General features: G+C 49.6%; 6 protein-coding genes across 6 annotated transcripts; 3 read left to right on the forward strand and 3 right to left on the reverse strand.

Annotated features, from left to right (window-relative positions):
• Nucleotides 1–791: 791 nt before the first annotated feature.
• CkaCkLH20_09650 (modin) lies at nt 792–3,808 on the forward strand (the record flags this gene model as incomplete). Its single annotated transcript, XM_038892365.1, has 3 exons — nt 792–1,222; nt 1,275–1,824; nt 3,494–3,808. 3 exons carry the CDS (start codon nt 792–794, stop codon nt 3,806–3,808), a joined length of 1,296 nt encoding a protein of 431 aa, XP_038742248.1.
• Nucleotides 3,809–5,094: 1,286 nt separating this feature from the next.
• Nucleotides 5,095–6,364, reverse strand: CkaCkLH20_09651 (uncharacterized protein; the record flags this gene model as incomplete). Its single annotated transcript, XM_038892366.1, has 2 exons — nt 5,095–5,745; nt 5,801–6,364. 2 exons carry the CDS (start codon nt 6,362–6,364, stop codon nt 5,095–5,097), a joined length of 1,215 nt encoding a protein of 404 aa, XP_038742249.1.
• A 400-nt stretch (nt 6,365–6,764) lies between these two features.
• Nucleotides 6,765–7,838, reverse strand: CkaCkLH20_09652 (putative heterokaryon incompatibility protein; the record flags this gene model as incomplete). The annotated part of the gene is made up of 1 exon (XM_038892367.1): nt 6,765–7,838. The coding sequence occupies one exon, from the start codon at nt 7,836–7,838 to the stop codon at nt 6,765–6,767; it is 1,074 nt and encodes a 357-aa protein (XP_038742250.1).
• A 1,823-nt stretch (nt 7,839–9,661) lies between these two features.
• CkaCkLH20_09653 (umta methyltransferase family protein) lies at nt 9,662–11,178 on the forward strand (the record flags this gene model as incomplete). The annotated part of the gene is made up of 9 exons (XM_038892368.1): nt 9,662–9,727; nt 9,791–9,825; nt 9,882–9,967; nt 10,040–10,192; nt 10,243–10,280; nt 10,347–10,384; nt 10,443–10,580; nt 10,642–11,064; nt 11,124–11,178. The coding sequence occupies 9 exons, from the start codon at nt 9,662–9,664 to the stop codon at nt 11,176–11,178; spliced, it is 1,032 nt and encodes a 343-aa protein (XP_038742251.1).
• Nucleotides 11,179–11,588: 410 nt separating this feature from the next.
• On the reverse strand, nt 11,589–12,806 carry CkaCkLH20_09654 (sarcosine oxidase; the record flags this gene model as incomplete). Its single annotated transcript, XM_038892369.1, has 1 exon — nt 11,589–12,806. The coding sequence occupies one exon, from the start codon at nt 12,804–12,806 to the stop codon at nt 11,589–11,591; it is 1,218 nt and encodes a 405-aa protein (XP_038742252.1).
• A 3,326-nt stretch (nt 12,807–16,132) lies between these two features.
• CkaCkLH20_09655 (uncharacterized protein) lies at nt 16,133–17,512 on the forward strand (the record flags this gene model as incomplete). Its single annotated transcript, XM_038892370.1, has 1 exon — nt 16,133–17,512. The coding sequence occupies one exon, from the start codon at nt 16,133–16,135 to the stop codon at nt 17,510–17,512; it is 1,380 nt and encodes a 459-aa protein (XP_038742253.1).
• Nucleotides 17,513–17,818: the final 306 nt, after the last annotated feature.

The following is a 17,818-nucleotide window of genomic DNA, read 5'->3' on the forward strand; positions in this document are numbered from 1 at the left end:
AAAGTTGCGTGCGGCGTGAGTTGAACACCTAGGTTATGACTGTTATAGACCTATAGAGAATGAGAGCACGCTTTGATGACAAGACTCAGGTGAAGGAAACATTTTTCTTCTGCATTTCTCAAGCGGGCCATGATGTTGCTCGTTAATGGGTGTGGCTACACTGGAAAATGTGCGCCAGACTCATGCACCAGGGCAGTTTTCTGGTATGACCATCCATCTCGCATTTCGATTGGTCGTGAGTAGATGTGTCTCACCTAGCATACACCCCTCAGCCCGGGGTACTCGTTCAGTCCGCATTCCAACCGGCAGGTCCTCGCCATTATCAGCAGCTTGATTTTGGTTCACCGTGGTTGTTTGTTTTTTAGCTCCCGGATGGCAAGCACGGTGGAGGCTAGATGCGATCTCAAGTCCGCCTTGCGGGTGCCTGATTGCTCGCCTCATGTTGACTCTGGCGCTCCCTTGAAGGCAGTGCAGGTCTGATGCAGGTTGGGAAGTTGGCAGGGTTCATTTCCGCGGGGCAGCGGCACGAGTGCGCCTCACTAGCATCTCACTTGTCTTGCCACTATGAAGCTGCTTGCTGCTGCTTCCTGCATGGCCACCGTCGACGCCTCTATTCTTTCCCGAGCCTGATTTTGGGGAGGGGACGAACTTTCCCCAGACAACGTCTGACATCGATATTCCATCCCCCAAACCTCTCATCTACCTAAACCATCGGCTCTTCAGGGCCCTTGGTCCATCTTCTCTCAAGAACGATTCAATATCCTATTGAAACGTTTGTTTCCTGCCAAATCATGGCGGACCCTCTCAGCGTCGCAGCTTCTATCGTCGGCATCCTTGCCGCGGCTGGGAAGGTCATCGAGATCATGGGGCCGTACATGTCTGCGGTGAGAGACACGCCCAAGATCGCCGTCTCAGTACACTCCGAAGTCGTCAACTCGCGCATCGTTTTGTCTGCGCTGCATGGCTTGCTTGACAACTTAAGCACCACATCGATTAATCGAAAGCTTCTCGTCTCCATTGACGATCTCGTTGCTGTTTTCACGAATGGAGTGTTCATATTCTCCGAACTTGAGAGTTCAGTGTCGCCCATGAACCTAGGGGCCAGCGATCGTATCATGGCGCGAATGCAATGGGCCCGTAAGGAGGGCAAGCTTTCTGCCATTCTGGAGCGGCTCCACACGTTCAAGGAAACGATGATGCTTCTGCTTAATATTCTTCAGTGGTTTGTGCCGATTGCACTGCTGTACCTGGAGCATGTGCTGACTTTTGCAAAGCGGTTCCGACCACCGCGCAGTCCAGAACCAGGACGAGCTTTCAATGAAAATATCGGGTCTCATGCAAGAACACGTCGATCTTTGCCGACTTCTCGAGACTAATTCCGACAGTTTTGATGCTCTGAGTATTATTGAGTCCAGAAGGCCGGCAGAACCTCAACGACTGTCTGATGATGTGTCTGAACTACAATGCTTCTCCGCGGCTGACACGACAAAATCAAATCCCGGACACTCGATTCCAGTCCCGGAGTCCAGTCCCATCCCTACATTGGAGTTCCAGACCGTTCTCGACCTCTCGCGTCCCTACAAAAGGGCTCGAAATGGCAGCATCGACTGCCCGACAAGAACATCAGTGGCGGCATCCAAGGCTGGTTCCATCTTTTCCGGCATCAGTCTGTCCGAGGTCTCTATCCTGTCTAGGATTGCTATCCCGGTGTATCCTGCGGATATTTCGAACTCTCATCACTATGAATTCATGCCATCAACAGTCGCGAAAGTCTACACCGCTCGACGACCGACTGCGGCCACAATAGGGAGATGGGCAGAACTGGTGAGGCGTATTGCGGTGCCTAGAGAATTCCGATTTGACATTCAATTCGAAGTGCCTCTTATTTTTCTTTGTCCACCCACAAACATTACGGGGCCTATTGAAGGTAAACCCATCTTTATCCTCGATGGATCGCAGAAGAGTCTCGACGAAAGTAGGACATCTCTGCCTCAATCTTTCAAGGGTATACAGGCGCAATATGCGAAGCAAGTGACGAATGATGAAAACGCATTGTTGATATCATGGCTTACCATGCTATCTGCCATACAGCAGATGGAGTATGAGTCTCGAGTTTGGCAGAAACGGATGTGGGAAGAAGACATTCGAAGCCGAACGCAAGACGGAAGCGACAAATCTTCTACGCAACCACCGGAATTTCACTTTGATATCAATCGCCTGGATAAAAGGGTCAGTGGTAGGCGCACACTTGCTGTTGCAGTTCAACAGAAGCTAAGGACCTGGGACGCCTTGCCTCCGAACTTCAAAAAGCCGTACGCCGTTACAACATGGTGCCACATCGTGGAGCTGACTGCTATCTTAAGAGTGTTTTGGACTGAACTTGACTTGGCACGGCAAATCTACCGAGCTCGAGGGAATGGGTACACGTTAGTTGGAGAGAATGTGACTGACCTTGGAGTCGTATTCACACTCCAGTTGAACGGCCGAAACCGGTTCGAAGAAAACACAATCCTTCTTGTCGACGAAGTCAAGGAACTGTGTTTTGGATTCGTACCCACTATCTTCAGGGACAGGACTGACGCCTCGCGAATCAAATCCGCCGAGTCCTCCTCTTCTTGCTCTACAATAAGTACGTCTACTGTCAAAGACATCGTAAGATCACTCAGTGTAATTGGTTGCAATGCTGCGGCTCTCAATGTGTTCACCACCGGGGGACGCGTGGCTCATATCTTCCCATGTAAGTATTCGCACATTTAGTGGTACAAGTGCTACGCTAATCATGCCAGTGGCTTTTGAACTGATGGGGATGCTGGGCAGAAACTTCTATATAAAGAACGGCTCTTTTCGTTTGTTGCCGAATCCAACATCACAACCATGGGATCGCGTTGGCTTTTCCATGCCTCTAATGGTAAAGGCGTTCAGCGATAGGATGAATCGGATGATTCGAGCGCGCGGGGGAAAGTCAAGTTCTGTTCAAGCAAGTATATTCCGCTTGGCAAGACGCATCACCAAACATGCGGACACAATTCCAGGGAACTTTGGGCACACCGGAATAACAAGTATTCCTTTGCTCAGTCAACTCCACGAAGCGGTTGATCTATCAACCTCGATACTTACTGCGCGAAATCCCAAAGATAGACCAACCATGAAAAGAGTCTACGTGGAAGGGCGTGAGAAACTTCAGTCCGTCACCAAGAAGAATGCTGGGATAGATGCCGAGGAAAGACGCATAATGCAAGCTCGAGAAAAGGGCCGTGAAAGAATGGTTCTCGTCTGTCTTCGGTTACATATACAAGCCGTTCTTGCCGGTCTCAACAAAGTCACCAGAGCACCTCAATATACTCGAACTGAACAGCCCTCGACGGAAAACGAAAACGAAGGTTCCGAAGAGAGTGATTGCTGGGGCCGCCTCGACTTGGCGTCCCCGAGGTCAAAACAAAAAAGACTCATGCACATCTACTTTCGCAGATTGCGACCACTAGTCGTATCCCAGATGGACAAGTCAGCCTCACGCGCCTCTTTGGGAGATGATATGTGCAACGACGGCTGTGACGACGACGGAGAATCGACGGATGATGAAGGTGGAGTGGAATGGATGGACGACGAATTCGAGGAAGAATACATGGATGGCGAAATCTACCGCCCGCCATCTCTGTGGAAGTTGGACGACGTTAGCCCCGAGGATATCTGGTGTACGCTGGTTTTCCGGTCGATATGCTGGCTAATGCTTCACGATTTCCACCCGCACGACGTCAACATCGTTCCCACGGAGCTCTTTGGTAGTCGTATACCGGTATACATCGCATGACCGACTGCGGTTGTTGGTGAAGAACCGCTCGCGCTCATAGTGACGTCGGCGTCGAGAACCGGCATTTGTGGGCCAGGCAATAAGATATGACGTCCAATAGCTCAAGTTCAATTATCCTTCTATTGCTACTTTTCAGACTATGACCAGCACAAATACACTGAGACGCCATTGAATTGGGTACACTCAAATACCGAGAAAGATCCATGTTTCCATTTCTTCGTAGAATTCCGGTTGAAACCAACCATTCAAGTGCGTGAAACCCGCGTCAAAGCCCCTTAGTTGCCGAAATTCCACATTACCACCCTCGAAGCCTTCACAAGAAGCCGCTGGGGTCTGCAGAACTTCTCCCATACCCACGACCGCCTCCGACTCCAAACGCTCTTTCAGTGCCCTTCCCGCATTCTCCAATGTGACAACCCCCGCCTTCGCAAGGGTCGAGCGTTATGACAACACCTGCAACGCAGCAGTAGACTCCCCGATAGCCACAACCGCTCTCTCAACCGTCTCGCGGTCCGTGTTCCCCAACCGTGTCACAGCATACGCGACGGAAAGACACCCATCAATACAATAACAAGACAATCCTTACACGCGCTGCTGGTTCGGGGGAGGGCATACATGTAAAATGCAGTTTCCCTTGCGCCTCGAGCGAGCCCAGTGCCGCCCTCGTTGTCTTCTCAAGACTCTCTTCCTTCCTGAATGGCCGCGTGGTCTCTGTGTAGAGTTAGGAGTATGGATATTTCGAGTACCTTTGTGTATTCTCGTTGTCTCTTGACGATGGGGTGCGAAGTGTCCCGCATCGTGTCGTGGTTCTTGCTATGCTGTCGTCAGCGGCAAAAACGGCCCACTACCAACGGAAGCCCATATCTAGCCTGCAATAATCGGAATCGTATGTCTCCCGATAGGTCTCTACTGGTTCACGTGAACGAGCACACCCGCAATTCACTGGTCCGTATCTATGGTCGGATTAGCGTTTTTCGGTGCGGCCCAAGTTCTTGTTTTCTTGAGCCTGTTCAACTACCTCACAGACGTGTTCATACACCATTTTCGCGGCGTTGGCACTAGCTGTGAATACACTTCTAAGGTCGCTGCTGGGGGTTGCATTTCCACTAGGTACGCACCAAGAAAAAGTATGAGAACCTTGAAGAATTATTTTTTTGCTGGCATTTATTCAGATTATTCCACCTGCTGCTCTGAATTCCTCTTCCTTGAGGTCTTTGAAACGTAGATCCCCATACCCAGCAGCCGGCGATGAAACTTGGCGATAGAAACACCCCAAGTACGTATTCCTAGTCTGACCTTGGGTCGAAGCCTTCGGATGCCTCATCTCGAGATAGAATGCTGGTATCTAAAAGGCCAGACAAAGCCGTAATCATAAACACCCGATGTTGAAGTTCCAAAAGATCAGAGCTAGGGAGCGTTTCGGGGTCATCCGAGGTGATCTCAAACTCAAACCCATCATGAATAACTTGGTTCGTCCTGACCTGAACCAAACGAACCGGAAAATACAGGTCCATCATAAATCTGGGCTGTAACACGTCCCGCGGGTCCTCGTCGAGAGACACCGTCGCAGACTCAGACTCGATCAGGTTCGAAAACCGCAATAGGCGGTGACGAGCACGCATCGTCAACCCATCGGCAGACACTGAGAGGGGCTCGATGGTGCAAAAGCCTTCCTTCAGCCCGGGGACGGCCACGAGGCTCAAGGTTACGATGTTCTTGGGGTCTTCGAGACCACTCTTCGTCAAAAGCTTGCGGCATCGTGTCGTGAAGTCGCAGCCCCAGAAGCATGACAGGACTTTGAGTGCCGCGTGCGTCTGTTCGAGAACGGCCTCATTACTGAATGGGTGTATGTGGTACATTATGGTGGTATCGTCGTTGTCACCGAAGCGATTCTCCACCTTGGTCAACGGGCAGACGTCGCCGTCTCTGGCTCTGACCTAGTCTGCATGAGTTGATGAAGTGCATACTTGCTGTTTGTTGTAGTTTACTTACAATTTCGTCTTCAATCTTGGGGCAATCGTTTCTTCGCCCAAAACTCTTGACTAGACGGGGCAGGTGATATCCGAGGTCTTCAATGACCGATAACAAGTCCTTCATACATTCTCCCCGCCTGTGTCTCGTGCGCCAGGCTCGGAGAACCTCGATGGGGGCGAGGACGAAGGACGCCCAGACGAGAGTGGTGATGAGCTCCGGGTTGATCTTCGTAGTCGTTTTGTCCCCAGGAACATTCGACATCTTAAAAGACGCCGTCTTCATCCATTTAAGTATTTCCATTCGTTCTTCGATGTTGTCCATGTATGGGTCCAGTGACTGGGAGGCTGGCCCCGTGTGAGCATGGAAGCGGAGCATCTCCTCAAGTTGTTCGCGCTCTATATTGGGGTCCTCAAGAGACTTAAAGACTTCTTCGAGGACTTTATTTTTCAGGTCTGCAACCCCGTCCTCGGAGGGAATAACAACAAAGTCGGGTTTGTGGTTGTCATCGAAGCTTATATCCTCGGGGAACGAAGGCTCTGGGCACTCTTGGGCAGAGGCCTGGGACCGGAATGGCAGGTGCATGGCGGGGAAGGCAGGGATAAAACGCAGGAAAAAGGTTGACGAAGTTGAAAGTCTGTTCTTTCCCCGGGGAAGATGTTTATATACGTATGTATTATGAAGAAGGGTCCTCGATTGCGGATACAGCCGGCAGCCACTTTTCGGAGAGTTTGTTAACCACTGTGGCCACAGTGTGATCATGAGATTTTCGGACCCTGATAGCGAACGACGTCCAGTTTTCAAATGCCCCCTACCTTGACAGCTTCTCTTAAACTTTGGCATGGACGAATGTCATCAAGCTTCCGGCTTATGCCATCGTCGGAGACTCTTTGCTGGCCGACTTGATGACCCTTGAATCAGAATCCAGCGTGGTCAGCATGTAGAATAAGCTTGAAGTTATTCCTCTGTGAATATCAAGAAAACCTTAGACGATCCGTACAGTCTGAAGTCCATGATCACTAAACTGCTCGGCCGAATGCGCACTTCCGAAGTTCACGCCCTGCAACACTTCGATCTCCTCAGCTTCAGCCGTCGCCGCTATCCCAATCCTTCGAAACGTGTTTGGAGACTTTTTGACTGATAGCAAGAGCAGATACGACACGTGATCATCAGGCGTCTCTTGCCTCTGTGTGGGCATATAGAATAGGGACCCGTCCTTGTTTTCATCGTCGAAGTTTTTCTGGCCGATATCCAGGCGCACAAGAGGGCCATTGTCCCACTCCTGCTTATGGCTAGCCCGAACAATGTTGCCATGAACTCGTATGAAATTTTGCTGGAGTTCGCCGACGAACTTGACCACAATCTCCAAAGGTCGCAGGTAGCCTTTGAGATCCAGGTAGCCTCCCTTTACTAGGCCCATCTCATCCTCTGAAACGTAGTCAATGTGGACCTCGACCACCTTGATCAGCAAATTTGACTCAGAAGGTGCGGCAGGCACTATTCTTCCGTCCACTGAAGCCCACGAGAAAGACGGGGCTCGGTATTGTTGAGGTCGAGCTGAGGGCGAGCCGTCGATCTGGTTTTCGCTGTCGACTTCCCACAGCAAACTACTAGCTAGATATCTCCTCCACATGCCAACAAGGTACTTGTCGTTTATTCGGACAGCCATGTGTTTCGCGATTCCGGATAATGCGATTAACTTATCCGGAGACTTGGTCAGGCGGGTATCCGAGTATGCCTGGATGATCGAGTTCCATACTTTGTAGTAGAACAAAGAATCGTCGGTCTCTCCTCCCTGAGGTGCCGAACCTGTGTCGATCGATATTGGGTGAAGCCTCTTGAACTTTGCATCGACGCCGTTACACAGTTGCCGCGGAAGTGCTTCGGGGTAGCACTCGGCCGCCGCATGCTCCCTACACTCCCAGAAAAGCTGGTCGCGGCCAAAATGGAGAACTCGCGGAGAAAGAAGGCGCTCCTGTAAAACCCATCCGCGCTTGTTGAGGGGACAATGTCCAACAGAATGTCCCCAGAACTCCAGATCCATGACGGTGCAGTCCATGTAGTCTGCTTCAAGACCAAGACCCTTGACGCAAAGATTCGCTCTGGCTGTGTGGCTGAGACGTGGGTTCCTCTCAAAGAAGAGGCCTTTGGAGCTATCACTTGCCCCTGAGGCGGATATGTTGCAGAAAGAATGGGAATAGACTTTGTGCATCAAACCCGCCTCAACCAGCCAGTCAGAGAGGTCATCACGATCTTGAAGAATGCATAAAGAGTCGATCCAAAGGTAGCGGATGCCTAATCTTCTTGTGACTTGAATGGCCTCGCGAAATGTTTTTGGCAGCCTGTCCAGCTCAATACCTCTCCGAAAATTGTTGGAGGTCGATTTCTTGAGTTGCAGGAATTGCGCGGTGCCCCAACAGTGACTCAAGGTCGTGTAACGTCCTTTCACGGCTGGTAGTACTTCTGAAGTGATGACCAAGCGGACTGTATCAAGACTCAGTCCAGGCGTTGAGACATCCAGTAAACGGGTCGGATACCATGGGCTGGCCTTCATCTCAATGTTACATGCGTGATGGTTGAGTAGGCAGGTTTGAATCCAAGCCCCGGCTTTATCCCAAGCTTCTTCCGATGACGTGGTGGCGCTTGCAAAAGGGGTCTTGTTTCTCATATCGTCGTCTGTGGTCATCAGAGAGGGACCATACCAGGAAATTGAAAGATGGAATAAAACTGACCCGGCCCTCTCCCGACGATGTATGTGCCTGAGATATCTTTCCTCTTTAGCGGGCTTTCGTCGCGAAAACCAGACTCAAAGGACAGGGATATCATCAAGTCCATGTCTGCGGACTTCATGCTCTCTTCATCACGAAGATTGATGATCGCGCAAAGGGTCACCAGATAATCAACGTCGTCAACGACTTCCCCTGGTATCTTGGGTTTTGCACTGGCTCGTCGTGAAGTCCATGTTGCGTCGAAAGCTCTCAGCCTGGATTGGTCTTCGTCGTCAATCTGCGACCAAAACGGATGGCACAGTTCGCATGCTTCAGCAGCTGACGTTTCAAGGCTTGCTACCGACTGATGGTGTGAGAGAAGAACGACAGGTTCAGTCGCATCGCCGTCGCTGCAAACCCAACCTTTCCGGTGTTGAAGCGCGTTAATACAAATAGTGCAGAGCATACTAAGTGGAAATGATTGCAAACGCAAATATCATGGGGACTTATCGCCAGGTAGATAGAATGAATATGTCGTGGTTGGGCCGACAGACTGCAATCCAGACTTGAGGCGGGGTTAGCCTCTTGGTATTCGGTCTGTCGCTGCGGTGAATCAATAGTTCATGGTGGACGATGCTCGTGCTAGGATTCTATTGGGTGGTCCATGGAGAACGGCTTATCGCTTCAGGCCTACTCCATTCTGCCTCTTTCGGGTATCGTAGTCCGGTCCTGTTTGAAAGGACTTGTTCATAGACGCAACAGCGGAGGCGGTTGGCAGGAAACCTTCATCGACGGAGCCGTCAAATTATTGATACACGCGTAGCCTTTCCGGACAACAATCCTTCTACACACTGCTGATGATGAAATGTAACAGAGAAACCCAGCTAATCGACATGCATTGACCGTAACGGCCTACCTTCCCAGGATGTCAGTGAAAGTGGCCCATATAGCTCGCTCTAAATGGTTTGCATGCCCGGCATGCCCCGAAGCGTGCATACGGATGCATAGACGCACCAACAAACATGCACCGATGAGATCCAACAAGCCAAGCGAGACAACCCCGCTCTCAGTCAGACCATGGGTCAAAAGACTTCCTCGGCAAGTTCGTTTCTTCGTTTTCCATTTTCAAGCGAAACAAACAGAGTGGTGCGAACAACAACAGTGGAACTCAACAATGGACCATAATCATGTTTCAAGAGAGATGGACGAGCCGCCTCTGGAGATTGATGAAGAACTGACTGTCAGTCTCAATCCGGGACTAAAAGTGGTCTCAGGTATGATCCTAGTTGCTGATATTCCCCAGAACCACAATGATTCATCATCCATTGATGAGCGAATGTAAGGATCGAAATTCCCTCGCGGGGCCTGAACGAATTGATGAGTTGATAATCTAGGTCCAACTACACCGCTTCTTTGTCTTCAAGTGTCATCGACTACCCCGAGGAGTATGGCAGACGCTATCATGCCTTTCGCCCAGGAAGTATGTGTTCCGAGACCTGAATGCTGGAACAAGCAGCAGGTCTGTTCCAAAGTCTACTTCTAACGCTTGCAGCGTACCCATTACCGAATGACGACATCGAATCGCAGCGTCTTGACATGGCACACGAGCTGATCGTCAGGCTCATCGGCAGCAGACTCTTCTTGGCCCCGATACAGAGAGACAAGGTTCTACGAATCCTTGACATAGGGACCGGCACCGGCAAATGTAAATTACTACATTTGCTACCCAATGCCCTGTAGACTGACAGTTTTAAGGGGCCATTGAAATGGGCAGCGTTTTCCCAGACGCAAAGGTGAGTATTAATGGATCTATGCCACACAAAGTACTGGGGAAAGCATGCTGATATGAATCTGGAAAGGTCATCGGAAACGACTTGAGTGCGATTCAACCCGCCTGGTATGCATAGTCTGTTCCCCAATCATGCAGTAGAACTGGTACTGAACGACTTCTCCAGGGTGCCAACCAACGTCACCTTTGAGATCGATGATGTGGAAAGCCCTTGGGTTGGGAATCAAAAGTACGATTACATCATGTGCCGATACATGGCCGCTGCAATCAAAGATTGGCCAGGTCTGGTTAAAAATATTCACGAGTACGTACAGCGTTCTTTCTAAGTCGGACCTTCCCTTTCCACTTCTGACGCGCTGCTCAAGCAACCTGAAGCCCGGGGGTTGGGCAGAGTTCCAGGATATGGATATCGAGCTCTACTCAGACGATGGAAGTCTGACAGAAGACCATGCCACTAAAATCTGGAGCAAGACATTTGTGACAACCCTTGCCAACATGGGCTTGGATCCTGCCCCAGGCCCGAAGCTTGATGGTTGGGTCCGAAACCACGGGGGATTCGACAAAGTGTTCCATCGCAAGTATAAGGCACCCGTCGGGCCTTGGCCAAGGGAGAAATTCCTTAAAGAGCTGGGCATGCTGAACCTCATCCAGACTCTTGATGGGCTTGAAGGCTTCTCATTGAGGATGTTCTGTGGCGTTCTCGGGCGAACAAAAGAAGATGTTTTGAAACAAATAGCGGCTGTCCGTCAAGAGCTTAAGAGCGGCGTATTCCATTGTCAATTTGACATGTGAGTGTTTATCTTCCTTTCAATAGTGCTGTATCGGCATACATCTAACCATCATACAGTCATGTTGTATACGGTCAGAAACCCCTGACAAGTAAGACTACTGAGTCAAATTGAGTTTAAAAATCGCGCATTTGCGCAGGTGGACTGCTGAAGTAAGTAAGGGGGGCTAGGTTGAGGCAAACCACGTATTCCAAGAGTCGAAAAGTCGGGCTAGCGAGACATTTCAGAGACCAGATTTTGATTATCACAAATGAAAACAATTCGTTCTGTGGTGATACTTCTAAATCAGTCAATACCTTCCATTGCTTTTTGCGAACAAGTCGAGATACATCACAATTTAGCCTCCCTTGTCAGTTCCTCAAAACTTCTGAACTCTGAGAGGGTACCTGATAGACATCTACTGCCTAATTCCCTTTTCAGACTATTTCCAAGTGCGAGATGCTCTTCGCTCTTCCAACCCCAAGCTCCATCCTTTTCTGGACCGTTGCTCTTCCCTTGAAGAACGTTGGATATATATTTGCCTGCTATTGGCATGAATCTGTTGCCAAAGCACTCTTAGTTTGTCTCTCTTTGTAACTGTGCGAAGCTCTGAATACTGACTTATAGCTGCTGAAATTTCCTCCAACAGCGATGTGGACGTTCTCGAGTTGAGGGTACGGGTGCCTGCACAAAAGCCAGTCACCGGTCGGAGTCACCGCATCCCAACAAACCCTCCATCGATCGGGTTTCCTGGTTGAAGCAATTGCGGGGATCATCGCTCTTAGAAGATCTTCCATTTCGAGCTTCAGTTTCTCCGGAACATCGTGCTGGTTACGGGTAGAGGGAACGGAAATCGCACGTCCAGAAGCCGTGTTAACGGTGTTGACAAACTCCGTTCTGAGGTCGTTGATCTTCAGTGTCCGATTCTCCTGTGACGGAGGTGTCAATATGCCTCGATCTCCGTAAACAAGAATTGGTACGTCGGCCTCGCACATACGAGACGTTTCGTGCGGTGAAAGAGTGTAATATGCCGAGAGCCTTCCCACAGCCCTGATCTGGCGTTCGATTCGTTGTTCTTCTGCAAGACGCAGGGCGTCTTCGATTGGTGTGAGCAATTTGCTTGTCCAGGCACCCGATGCTAGGACAATCTTGTCGGCTTTCAATATTTGTCCATCTGCGGTGCGTAGACCCACCACCCGTCTCTGGCTCCTGTCGAATTCCAATTCCTTGATTTCGGCCGTCACTCTTTTCACACCCTTCCTTTCAGCAACTGACATAAACCTCGCAGTTGCTGAAGCAGCGTCACACCACCCAGCCTCGGGGTTGAAGTAAGCGTCGCCTAGATCTTTAGTTTGGATTCCATCCAGGGCTTCCCAACGTTTCCCAAGACTTTGAACATCGACGTCCTTCGTGTAATCGGATCCTCGCTGCTGGAATGTGCGGCGCACGTTCCGACTGAAATCGTTGCCTTTCTCGTCGAGTACCACCCATCCCGACTTGTGAAAAAAGTGCCCCAAGTCAACGTCCCAAAACCACGGGTGGATGGCCTCATTGGCGAGATTGCAGTAAAGAGGGTTAACGTAGTCTGTGCGGATAATGCGGTTGACGTCAATGGCGGCTGCTGTTTTGGGTTCGCGAGAAGATGGATCCCAACGATCTACCACCGTCACTCGGCTGGGGTCATTATAGGTCTTCGCAAGGTGATAGGCAGCGGATGTTCCGAAGGTCCCGGCACCTACGATCAGAACGGTCGGCTCGAGCATTTTTTGAACTTGTTGGTTGGTGCAGACAGGCCGGTAGACATCCCAAGGTCATCGTACCGAATGTGTTTGAGCGCCAGGCTCATAAGCGACGAAGGATCTGAGTGATCTATATAGATGAAGAAAAGGTCTGAACGCTCGGAAATGCGGGATTCGGCTTTTTAGAAAGCAGGCTAATGGTGGCTTGTGTCCTTTCCCCGCGTTTCAATACGCATGTCGATGATCTTGGCTGGAGACCCCGCATCAACATCGCGGGGTTCCGGAAGTCCGAGGCCTTGGACCGTCAACTTAATGTATGCAACAATATTTTGAAAGCTTGCGCAGTTGGATGATCTGCTTCTACTGCTCCATGTAACGTGGCTAAGCAGATCAAGGTCCCAATCCGCCACCGAAGACAATAGAACAGGCCTCATGATAATAAGAGCCGGTTCTGGCGAAGCAGTGTCCGCGGCCATGAAATCTGACGATGTGCAATATCTATTTCGACAGTAGTTTAATCGGTATCTTTCTACAACTCGCAAAATAGAACGAAGAACGTATGTTTATTACGCATTAGCCCGGCCATCAGGCTTTTGTGCATATACCACATGACTGCAGGGAAACTTCGTTAGTAATTAGTTTCCAACTTCTTTCTGAAGGAAACCTTACAAATTGTTATACACGTGGAGACTTCCTGACTTGAGCTCCTGACGCACTGCATCGAGGAGGGCCATAACATCCTCTTGGCTCCATCCGAGCACGCCGCAGAAGATTCTCAACGTAAAAGCCTCTAAGCCTCTCAAGACCTGAATCAAATTGATCCAACCAATTTCCTTATAGTATGGGTCTTTGCACCAAGGACCAATGGGCATTTTGAATCGCTTGTGGGTGACATTGGCGAAACCAGCATTCTTTACCCAGCCCTCGAGCATCGGACCGGGGCAGGCTTCACGGCCAATAGACTTACATGCCTGGATAAAAAGCTTGTCCCACCTCATTGTTTGGTGTGCGTCGGTGACGGAACCGTCATCCGAAGCATACAAAAGATCATAGTCCTGGAACTCAACCCAGCCACCAGGAGTGGTGTTCCTTGGAATGGTCAGATATGCCATCAAACATCAAAAAGATGGAGCTTACTCATATATGTTCTCTAGTAATCTTGGCCAGTTTCCGAGTGAGCCTGCCATGTAGCGGCAAAAGACGAAGTCGAATTTTTCTGAGTAATGCCAGTCGCTTTCGACATCGTCAATCTCGAATTTGATGTTCGGTGGAATCCTTCTTGTCTGTTAGTCAACCATTTGCGTAAACCTTTCTGGTCCGTAATATACCACAGTGGTTGAATGGCGCTCAGATCGTTTCCTATAATCTAAATATACGTATCAAACAATCAGCCCCAACACATGCCCTCAATATATTGTCGTGGGAAGAGAACGCGACATTATGCGTACCTCTGCGTGGGAAAATATCTCTGCCGCTTCGATAGGCCCTATCAGACTGAATCAGTGGTCGCCCAGGATTGCGATATGAATGGTCGCCATACAAATGCCAGTGCCTGTACCGATATCAAGGACTCTGTGGGTTTGTGGAATCGGCACTGGAGCCAAAAAGAGCCTCCCGCCAAGGGTCTTCACCATCAACATGTGGTTGAAGTCAAGACGATCCACCTCCTTCTATTTCAGGAATCAATATGTTAAGTCAGTTGAACCTGGTTTGTATTTGCGTAAAACTATACCTCATCATTCGGAGCAAAATACGCTGCTTGGTCGTTAGTTATGGTAAAACGGATGGTACATTGGTGGGCAGTTGAGGCCAAGAGAACTCCTTACAGCCCGCTCGAAACGCATGATACCGTCGACCATTCTCGGTTGGGTAGTCCAGCGCGCTTGAGGTCATCGACCTAGTGTATCGAGATCTGTGTAAAAAGTTGGAGTTATTATAGAGGCTCATGATAAAACACATCGAAACCCTACATTTGATCATCCATTAATGAATCAATGTCTTCTCGCTGTGGTGTAGGTGATTAGCATGAAGGTACACTCAGTCAGTGGCAGTGGGACCATCACGAACATCTTCAGTGGGATCCACCTCAAACAACTCAGGCGCTTCGTTCATACTCACGGATTCCATCGTTGCTAGCGAATCTGAATCCCATGTTGGAGAATACCTTTGTGCATCATTTGAGCTAGTCATTCCCAAGCCTGTTTCCCGGCTTCAAGGTCGTATGCGAAGGGAGTCCGTCGATTTTTGAGTGCCTCGCAGCTAATGAATTGAATACGGAGAAGAGGGGGCTATTCGAGGTGAAGGGCAGCGCCCGCGCCTATTATATTTGTCGGCGCAACTCCGTTGGTTCTGCCCGGCGAATCCTTCACCAATCAACCCCTGCCCGATACCCGGGCAAACATTCATTCTGGGCAGGTTCGCTGAGCGGCCGTTGGTACCGGGAACAGCAAACATGCAGCCATTAGGCCAATCAAATGTACCCGCTTAGTGCCTGAGGTGCACTGCGTACATTTAAGGGCATCAATCGCAGTTCATCGCGCGATAGAACGCAGGAACCTACCAAGGATGCCTGGAAGCTTACTAGTACGGGCTTTATTCTTTCTGACCACAGTTGAGAACATGGATAGCATGAGTGACGACTGGTCTTCTCGCGGAAGGTATCATGAATAGGTTGTAGGAAATTCTCAAGGGTTTCGAACGGTTCTCCGCCTTACATAAGAAGACTGGGTGATTGAATGCGTATTCCTACAAATTTCCCGACCGTTCATTATAGGTCTACAGTCAAAGATTTAGGTAAATGCTACCTTCTCTTCGCCAGCTGAGTATGATGGTGCTGGTTTTTCCAAAATATGTTGTGTTTATGGTGTTTAGAAATGTCAACTAATTCAATATTCTATGCAATAATACAATGCAGCCACCAACCCTTATTGTTCTGGTTCGCCATACCCAACGAGTACACACCTAACATTCAATATTCTGAAATAATAAAACTTTTAGAAATCTCAACGTAGCCACTCAGCTGCTGGGAGCACGAGGGAGATATTTCATTCACCATTCTCAAGCTTATTTCATTCGGTTAATGTTCCTAAAAGGTGGCCGGTGGCGGAGTCAAAACTTGGTAGAGATCCCGTGCTTTGACGCACCTATCAGCCCGCAAGGTTCGTCTTAAGGACAAACTGACTTTCGGTCTGCAAGCCATAACTATGTCTCCTCTGTGTTTATAAATCCGTAGGACAATCAATTCTCAAAATTGCACGCCGTACATCACCACCTCGTAGCACTCACTATTGGTATTCTTTGACTTGCCATGGTCAACGCGAAAATCCGAACACGCACCAATTACTCCACCCATGAATCAGCCTATTCAAGCTAGCCTCGAGGCTCAGCGAGCCGAAGACGCTGATTGCAAAATCCCACCACTCGATCCGGAACTTCTGAAGCGGGTAGAAGAGGAAGAAAGAGAAAACGTGCGAATAGGTGCCATCATCCAGGAATCTAACAGAGTCGCGCTCGAGCAGTTGGCGAGGGAGGCGAAAGCGGCAGAAGAGCCATCTACTGAGACTTGCACCGGCATTCTCGACGACTACATTGAGCAAGACTTCGAATCTCAGTACGCGGAAGGTCATCGTCTCCTCCTTACCACTCATTTGCCACTTGGTCCTTATGGCACTGCTCTTTACGACTTTCTCATCGATCTCGACCCCGCCAAAATGACTTACGAGGATGACGACGACGACCGTTCGCGAACAGAAGTGGTCTTTGATTACGTCCCGACTGCTTACATTCCCAACAAGCAGAGCGTCAAAGAAAACAACTACGAACTCAATATTGAGAAGCTCCTCGCCGGTAGCTCGGACGGCGGCCCTGTGATACTCTTGTGTCAAACCAAGAAGAATGACAGGCTACCTGAACGTGTGGTCATGAAAGTTTTCGACCCGATGTTCTACCCTTGGGAGTATTCTTTAGGCGAAGGTCCCTGGAGGGAAACTGCAAGAGCCGACATGGAGCTCTGTTGTGAAGCAGCAGCGTACGAAACGCTTCACGTGGGGAATTGCGATGGCTATCCACATCTTGCGCCGAAGTACTACGGTGCTTTTACCATCAAGCTGCACACCTTCAATCCCGACCTAAAGGACAAGTCCAGAGTCGTCGGCGCAATTCTCATGGAATACATCGACGGAAAGACTATGGGATCGCAATGCGAGATGGACGAGGACGGCATTTTGATGCCCAGGACTTTCATGCCTATTTTCAAGAGCGACAAGCCGGGCAACTGGACACGCATGGAAAGGAACGACCGATTGAAAATCCTTGCACAGCTCCTCGACGGCATTGTCAGTCAGATGAAGGCAGGTGTTGAACCACGATTCCTGAACCCAGAGCACGTACTGCTCTCCGAGTACCGACATCCTGCACGACCCCGCGAACGAGGACAAATTCGAGTCACTCTCATTGACTACCGCAAGGCTGTCGTTGATTCCAAACGCAAGAATCCGGTTAACTTCTATGAGAAGTTCTCAAAGCCACCTCACCCTTACACCCGGTTCAGCGTCAAGAAGCTTCAAGGGTTTGCTGGTTGGTTCCCTGAGGAATGGATGGATGATGCACCAAGAATGAAGCGGTGGCTCGCAGACAGTTTTGGGGAGGTGAACGGCAGCAACTCCAGGTATAGTGTTAGGCCTGACCTTGACAAGCCTATAGAGCAACTGGAAGCTGCGAAATTTATTTAATAGGAGGATATAGAGAGCACTAGGAGTTACTTCTAGAGCTTTTTCTAGTTTTATAAGTAAGCTTTCCTTGATAATTTAACTAGGAATAGGATAGTAATATAGAGAGTACTTATAAACCTATATAACTATTAAGACTTTGATTATGATAAAACTAAAACTACAGGTCTCTTTCCTAGGCATCCCAGTGACGACACACCTGTCCCTCCATGCTGGCCAGCTACCATTGGGGCGTTGCAAATTGCCATGGAGCATCCTGGCATTCCCCAGAGTGAGTCAATCGCAACAAAGCAGAGATAACGTGCTTGA

Source organism: Colletotrichum karsti (genome assembly GCF_011947395.1).
Source record: "Colletotrichum karsti strain CkLH20 chromosome Unknown Scaffold35, whole genome shotgun sequence".
Lineage (NCBI taxonomy): Eukaryota > Fungi > Ascomycota > Sordariomycetes > Glomerellales > Glomerellaceae > Colletotrichum > Colletotrichum karsti.